Source organism: Convolutriloba macropyga, chromosome 7, assembly GCF_964194025.1.
Source record: "Convolutriloba macropyga chromosome 7, txConMacr16.3, whole genome shotgun sequence".
NCBI lineage: Eukaryota > Metazoa > Xenacoelomorpha > Acoela > Convolutidae > Convolutriloba > Convolutriloba macropyga.
Window position 1 is genome coordinate 46,326,869 of NC_134474.1, and position 8,382 is coordinate 46,335,250.

General features: G+C 33.6%; 1 protein-coding gene across 2 annotated transcripts; it reads left to right on the forward strand.

Moving 5' to 3' along the window:
* The first annotated feature begins 1,381 nt into the window (after window positions 1–1,381).
* LOC142342321 (uncharacterized) lies at window positions 1,382–7,417 on the forward strand. Of its 2 annotated transcripts, none has more exons than XM_075393614.1 (4): window positions 1,382–1,587; window positions 5,537–5,763; window positions 6,114–6,321; window positions 6,840–7,417. In XM_075393614.1, the coding sequence occupies exons 2-4, from the start codon at window positions 5,537–5,539 to the stop codon at window positions 7,260–7,262; spliced, it is 858 nt and encodes a 285-aa protein (XP_075249729.1). In that variant the 5' UTR covers window positions 1,382–1,587; the 3' UTR covers window positions 7,263–7,417. The 2 variants fall into 2 exon arrangements, with proteins under 2 accessions (XP_075249729.1, XP_075249730.1); XM_075393615.1 differs by having other exon boundaries at window positions 5,557–5,763.
* The last annotated feature ends 965 nt before the right edge of the window (window positions 7,418–8,382 follow it).

Consider the following 8,382-nt stretch of genomic DNA (forward strand, 5'->3'; position numbering starts at 1 on the left):
GAACGATATGTTGATATGTTTATTTTTTTTATCTCTTCTGCATTTGGTAGACAATTAAGTGAAAAATGTAGATGAGCAGGGTCGGAACTTAATGTGCAAACGCACATTACCGAGCCTCCTTTTTTTCAAAAAGAATCAAATTAGGAAATGTTAAAAATCAGTTTCTGGAAAAATTGGCCAAAGATTTTAAAATAACAATAGTTCATGAGCATTTCAACGTTTTTTTCTGTTCATACCATAATATCGTAATTTCCGCAATAATTTCAACTAGTCATTGCAAATTTGTGGTTATTTGATCTTCATTCAATTCATTACAGCCAATTCAATTCAGACGACTGAAACCACAACACAACAGGCATCTTCCACTTGTTCCGCCATCAGGGTCCACAGACGCGAACTGACGTGCGCTCGTCCGCCATCGAATACTGACACGTGACTCAAATAGACGGACGCCCAAATGTGCTAGCCACCATTCGAATTTACATAAACACCCTAGTTTGTGTACATAGCAGGTAGAGTTCAGATGGTCAAATGCAAAATCTTCATATTGCATTTCAAAACCAAAGCTGAGGCGCAAAGAATTTTTTGGCAAACATCTAGAATAAATGATGATAAAACTACAGCTTTGTTGTCAGAAATGTCGATATTATCATGTTGTTCTCACCATCTAAAAGTTTGTGGTGTCAAATCAGTTTTCACGCTATTGTTTTTTGCTTGCGTATTGCTAACAAGTAGGCCTCCGAAATCCAAGATTGATCAAAATTGTAACAGCACTGACAGATCATAAAACAGATCTTGCTGTTTTTTTGTATAACATCATTAGGTAAGCGAAGAACTGAGGAAGTGATTCAATAAAAGATGTTCTCATTGATTTGAATCTCGGCAACAATTAAAACTGCGGCATTTTAATCTAAAAAACCTAATTTATCCAAAAAGTTGACCACAAATGCCGAAAATGTGATATAGGGCCAAACTATCGTGTCTATCGAAAATTTTTTTAGGAACTAAAACTCTTATGGATGCTCTTTGCCGATTGTTTCTACAGCATTCTAGAGACAGAGAGAGTTATGCGGATACAACAAATAGTGTCGGATGCACTCAAACGAAAAAAGTCAAAAATTAGTCTCCTTGAAAAAATTGGGGATAACAAACCAGATAATATGACTAAAGTTAAAACACTGGGGCAAAAGTTAAATTAAGCTGTGTCCTGAACAAAAAATCACAACCATCTGGGGAACGAAACCACTTCCAATTTTGAGACATTATCTACTTAAATGGAAGAAGCATTTTACACATTTGATATTGATCGATTTGAACTGATGTTGGCTTGTTTTGTTGGTTTAGTTATGAGTGAACGTACATAACAATGCTTAGCGCACCTGTTATATAGTAAGCCGCATAATGCTTACAATTTTTCATACGCTTTTTTATTTGACCACGATTTTCGTCTTACTAGATTTTGCATAACATATGTATAAGCAAAATAAGCATATTTAATTTTGTTTTATTTTCAGATTCCACTACGAAAACTTGTTTCATTTTATTTATGGCTTAAAGTGCTTAGAGTCTTCCCACTAAAATGCTAAGGTAAGAGACAACTGGGTGTAAGCAAAATGAGGAAATGTGAATAAGTCAATCAAATGGATTTTCAATACAGTGCTCACCTTGTGCGGAAAGGATAGTTTGTAAAGATATTTAGTATTTCTCCAACAAACAACTCAAAATCCTTGCGATTAGATCCCATTTGCCGTTCTCAAATCCATGCATCTATCAAAATGAATATAATAAACAAAATCAATGAACACAAAACGCATTTTAAAATGTTCAAAAGTACAAATTTTGAGAAATATTGAGGGTAAATTAATTTTTTAGAGCAACATTTTTTTAGATTTTTTGTGTCGTGCTGATCAGTTACTGAAGTCAGTCATAAAAAATTTGTTAAAATATGAACATAAGTCTAAGTTGGTCCTATTTTAATCTACAGAAGCAACCGCTTTCTTCTTTAATATTGGCGCAGAGGCGACATCATGACACGCAAAATTTGCGTTTTTTTTTAAACCAAGCCCATAAAATTTTTCTTAGATCATAACAATCTAAAACCAAGATTATATATTTGAAAATAATGGCACGATCTTCGCAGTGGCTCATAATGGTTCAAATCAAATCCTGTTTTTTGTGTATTGATGAACTCTTTAAGTTCTCCCTGAAACAAACGTTTGAGGAGATTATAAACGTGTTTAATGTTTCGTATTTGCTCTTTTCTTTACATTCAGTTTTTCGTTGACATTTCTTGAGAGTTGTTGCATCTAATCAATTAAAAGAGGAAAATTGTACCTCTGTCATCAATCAGTTGACAATATATTCATCAAACAGCACTGAAGATTTGTCAAACAGTTGAGCAAAATATTTTCAAAAATTGAATTTCTGATCAAATGTAAACTCAAGGTTTGCTAACAGGTTTGTTAACAGAAAACCTGGTTTAGGGGAAACTGATATATGCGTCAGCCATTTTTTTAAATAAAAAAATTCAAATAAATTACAGATCTTAAAAGTAGAACTAAATTTGTTCTCTAAGAGGGTTCTAAAAGGGCAATTCATGACATTTCAAAGTTTTACTTTTAAAGGTTTATAGATTTTTACAATATAATACGTTTTAATTTCGATAACTAATAAAACTACGTGCGTTGTACGTTGATAATAATCATATGTACTAACACGGAGGCTCGGTAAAGTTCTTTTACAAATAATGATCCGCCTCATCTCATCCACGTTTTTGGCTTAATTGTCTGCCAAATGACAAAAAAAATTGAAAAATTCTGTTAAGTTTTGTCTAAAAAAACTGTTGAATTAATAAAAAAAATTGCTTCCAATTCAAACGAAGAAAACTTAAGAGCAAAGTTAAAACAGTGTCAAATGAATTCTATACTAACAAATCAAAATAAGCTTCACTGGAAAAAATCAGACCGTTCCTCAATGAGACGTGATATCAAGTAGACAAAAAAGATCAAAAACCGCAAATTTAAAAATTACGTCTATTTTTTTAAAGTTAAACAATTTCGAATAAAGAAAATCATTAAAGATTGAACGAAATCCTTAAAAAAGTTTATGGTCACTCATACATTTATTTGAAGAATCTGAGATCGGTCATTATCTAGGATATGTACATCCACAAAACAAATAAAGACGAAAATTTAAAAATAAATTAATTTTTGCGAGAACATATTATCGAAACCGCTAAAACCATGATCTATTCATTAAAACTAAACCAACAACTTTTTATGCCACTAGAAAAATATGAGACCTCTGCATAATGGAACTCGGTAACAAGTAAGAATAAAAAATAAATGGCAAATTAAATAATGCAATTGTATTTATCGAAAATAAATAATTCAACTAATAGAAACAATTAGAAATTAGCTGAAAAAATAAAACAAGTTTATGTTCATTCATAATTCCATATTAAGAAATTAAGACTTGCCATTATCCGGAATAGGTTGCAAAAAGAGACAACACATATTGAGGAAAAAGAAAAAGTCAATTAAATATGGAAGGAAAATGGTGTCACGGGCGTTAAAAACATATCATGTTCTTTCAAAAAACGCACAGTCATTTGGGCTTTCTTTGGGCATTAATAACGTGATCTGTGAACTCTGGATAATGATACTACGTAACGAGAAGATAAAAAAAGAGAAAAAGCCAACTTAAAAATTATATTTGTTTTCTTTTCAAAAAATTATTTTCAAAGTCACAGAAACATTAGCTATCAACTGAAATTAAGAAAAGTTTTTTCTCAGGTAAACCATTGAGCCCAGTCATTATTTGGAATCTGTCATTAATCTAAAAAAAGAACGGCATTAACAGACAACAATCAAATTTCGTTGAAATTTTTCGCAAAAATCCGTGTAGAAGTAGTTAAAGCAATAAGCAATGCACCGAAACAAACAGATAAGTTCAGTTCTGCTTTTCTTGAACACGAAAATTTTATATGCGATTTGTGATTAATCATTCTAGACAACAAGAGGTTAAAAAATACAGCAAACTGCAAGTTATAAAGTCAACTTTTTTTAAAAAAAAACCTTAATTAAAACGAAAATTTTTGCTATCTACAGATAATGAAAAAGGTCATTTTGCTCAAATATTGGAAAACGGAAAAAAAACTGCTGAAATCCAGGAAACTGTCTGCGACTGTTAACTTCTGCTAGAAGACGGGGTCGATGTCGTTAAAGCTTTAATCTATTCACTGAATAAAAGATATGCTCAATTGTGTGTTCTCTTGAAACGTCAGTATTGTAATGTTTGATCAAAAAATAGAAGATGTGAGAATACCAGAAAAAAAGACCTCAAAGAGGGTAAAATCTCCAACAATCAAAAAATTTTTGTGCAAGCTCTTTGTACCAAAGCCAAAAAATTTTAACTCAAATCATAAAATCACATTAAATTTTCCCTCATTAAAAGGACGATCTGATCAATTTTTGCCAACGTTAAACCCCAATTAAACCAAAAAAGAGAAATAGGTAGCAAAGTTCAATAAGGCAATGTTTATTTTGAAAACAAACGTTTTCAAAAGTCAAAACGACTATAATCATTCGATTAAAAAATATAGACAGTTCTTTCTTGGAAATCCCTACAAAATCAATTGTAACTGTTAACAGTAGGCGTAGATTTAATTTTTTTCTTTTGTAAATGATATGAAAGAAAGAAAAACATACGAACGTTTTTAGATAAGACAGCGACTGATTTTAATGGGAATGTTTTTTTTGCATCTAAAAAACAACGATTAATCCAAAAATAGACTTGTTATTGCTGTTCATCCATTAGGAACTGGAACACGTATTTGTTCCGAATGTTTTGGATAAGGAGAATTTGACAAAAAAACAATATAAATAAAAAATTATGATTGGATATTTATCAAGTAAAATTAGCAAACCCGCGAGCACTCTCAATGGAAGCACAAGTAAAACCAGTCCTCTTTGGAATGAACAAAGGTTGTGTCAGATCTTTTAGGTGTGTTTACCGGGCCAATATAAACAAACTGGACTAAATAAGCTCTTTTCGTGCCATTTTTGATGAGAAAAAAAGCTGAATTTCGAAAAATTAACCAAAAAAACATCAGCCGAAAAATTGGATCAAACAGCTCAACAACCCTCATCTGTCTTTAGAGGTGAAACCAACAACAACATCATTGACAATTTTAACATAATTTTCAGCGAAACTGGCAAAAAAAGAATCGCGTAAAACTACGGAAAATATGCTCAAAAACAACGAACATCAGTCAAATGTAAACCGAAATTTAAACCTCTATAATTCGAAGGAAAAACGAATCTCAAAAATTTTTTTTCAAATATATCTTCTACGCTGGATTGGCTTTCTAATGAATATTCGACGAATCTACGATGAATATTTCGTTCTGTCCAAAACCAATTGAGTATAAAGCTCCTGCCCCACTAAAGTGGGACAGAACAACAATAATCTTATGAGTGTTAAAAGAAGTTGGAGTTTAGAAAAGGCATCAAATTTCTTTTGGATTTTACTGTAGATGTCGGTTTGTTTCCACAGCGACCCGCATCCAGCTAAATCATGCAACCCAACTCAGGGTTTTGGAGCAGCCGAGCAGAAGAAAGAGTTCTACCTCCACTCCCAGACATACTACAAGGCATATGTGCCAGACCCATTTGCACTTGACAGACTGAGAGCACGGGACAACCTTCTCGTGAGGTGTCCCTTCAAACAGGACAAGTCCAGGGCCAAAAGTGCAAAGCACGAGTAAGCTGCAAGCTTCAGACAATTTAGGAATGTCAGTCGTCAACAATTTGCACTGTTTAAAGAGTACCCTCCCTATCTAGAATTTGACTTTAATTGTCTCATAAGGGGGGGGGGGGGGATGGGTGAGGCAACATAGACTATATAATTACACGGTCCAGGAATTAGTTAAAAAAATTTCTTAGAAAATTTAAGCCGAGCACTGTCTCTTCATAAAGTCGAGGACTCGATATATCAGAGTTTTATAAGTGAACTTAATTATCTGGGATGGTCTGATCAGAGGTCAATTTGTTCTGTGACATCAATATTGGCAGTATATTTTGCGCATTTAGCTTCCATTTAATTTTTTCTAGCTTCCGCCAGAAATCAGACACGAAGCCGGTAGCCCCAGCCCACCCCACTTCAGCAGACAACTGGGGTCCCCACGAGCTTCTGAGACGAAAGACAGTAATGGAAATAGCAATGGCCGCCCATGCAACCAACCCAAATGAGCCCAATATCAAGATAGTCTCCCCCTACCCTGGCAGATTGCTCAAAGCACGGCTTAGACGCATTCAAAAGGTTAATTATAGAATAGATATGACCAAATTCAATAACCGATTGAAGTATTAATCGGGGCGTGGGGGGAGGCATCTGCAGACCAACATTTGACTCTCTAAACCTTGATAACCCTATATAAAAATATATATTGGTAGCTTTTCACTACAATTCATGCTAATTTCAAGTCGAAAAAGTTGCTGTATTTTGGTTTACAGTTTCCCACTTTTCCCATTTTTCCCCAAAAATTTTGCCCATTTCTCTCGATTTTTTGCCACTGGCATCTTAACTTAATTTCCGAGAAGAATCGGGATAAGAAGTGAACGCAAGTTTCCCACCAGGAAAAAGCGGGAAATGCACCAATAGGCAAGTTTCACGCTGGGGATAGTGGGATTGGTAATTATAAGCAAGATTTCGGGGGATTCCGCTGAGAAACGATGCACCGGGCTGCCAACCCCCTTTCATTTTGCATTAGTTTCGGTTTTAAACAGGTATTACAAAGTTCTTTAGGTAAATTTGTGTGTTTGTTTCAAAAAATGTAGGAACCCAAGACGTACGGTCCACGAATTGAACTTTGTGCCGGAATCCGGGTTAAAAAAGAGGGCGAGGAAGAGGAGAAACGGCAATTCACTCGAGTTGGTTTATCGACGAGAGTACGGAAACACGTTCAGGATCACAAAAGCAGAGTTATCCGACATTTCCTCGAAGACCAATCGGCCGGTAATTTAGATGACGCTTCTATAGCTGATTCTGTCAGCTTGTACAAGCAGAGACGCATGATCACAGAACAGAACCCGACGATGGCCCTGGACGAGGAGCAACCCAAACGCGGCTCCTCGGTTCCGGGGCAAAACTCTCCGAACAGAAACAATATTGAAATTTCAACAAAGGTCGAATTTGTTGAAAATGATAGTTCGGATATAGAACAATATCAAATCAATTATCTGCCAGACATTAATCAATAGTTTTTGGACTAATTGAGATTATAGTAGAAATTATCGACACCTTAATTATGAAACAAGCTTGTTGCGTAACATTGAATTAAGGTGATACCAGCTCGGAAAATAAAGATTGTGTCAAAAACGCTTTTAATCATTAATTATATGTTAGCAAGATTAAACTTGTAAAAAAGTTGGACCAGTCTTGAAAAAATTTCCCTCAAAAAGAGATGTGGTGGCGAGGTATTTGATTTAGGTGGGTATAACTAGCTAAGATTTAGACGCTGATGGGGTTAATGGGGGGAGGGGAGAACAATAATGGGATGGTGCCAGGAAAAAATACCCAATGCCATTATCCAATGTGACAAAATACCCAAATTATGCCCAATATTTATCCTATTGTTGAAATTTCCTGAATGATTTATAACATAATATTTAGCTAGGGCATTTTAACATGGCTCTCGGGCCATGGCCACACCTCAGCAGCCGGTGGAACTTGATATGAAACTATCATAACCGAACATGGTATTAAATTACCTTGTTGAGTATGATAAAACATGCTTGTAAGAACTTGTGCCAATTTGAAATAAGCTTAGGAAATCAAAGGGAGTAAATTGGATATAATGGCATTGGGTATACTGGCATGGGGTGTACGGGGGAAAACGTCCAAGTGGAGAGCAGACAAGAACAATGAGTAATAATTTGCTAAATCAGAGCGTAGAATTGAAAAAATATATACAATCTACCAATGCAACGACCATTGCAAAGCTGCTTCGTGAAACGTTTCCGCAAGCAGCAACAATTTCCAGAACACATGGATTCCTAACTTTGAGTTCTTGAAGTAATAATAAAAATAATAATAATAATAATACTAATAATAATAATAATAAAAATAATAATAATAAAAATAATAATAATAATAATAATAATAATAATAATAATAATAATAATAATAATAATAATAATAATAATAATAATAATAATAATAATAACAATAATAATAATAATCATAATAACAACAATAATAATAATAATAATACTAATAATAATAATAATAAAAACAATAATAATAAAAATAATAATAATAATAAAAATAATAATAATAATAATAACAATAATAATAATAATCATAATAACAACAACAATA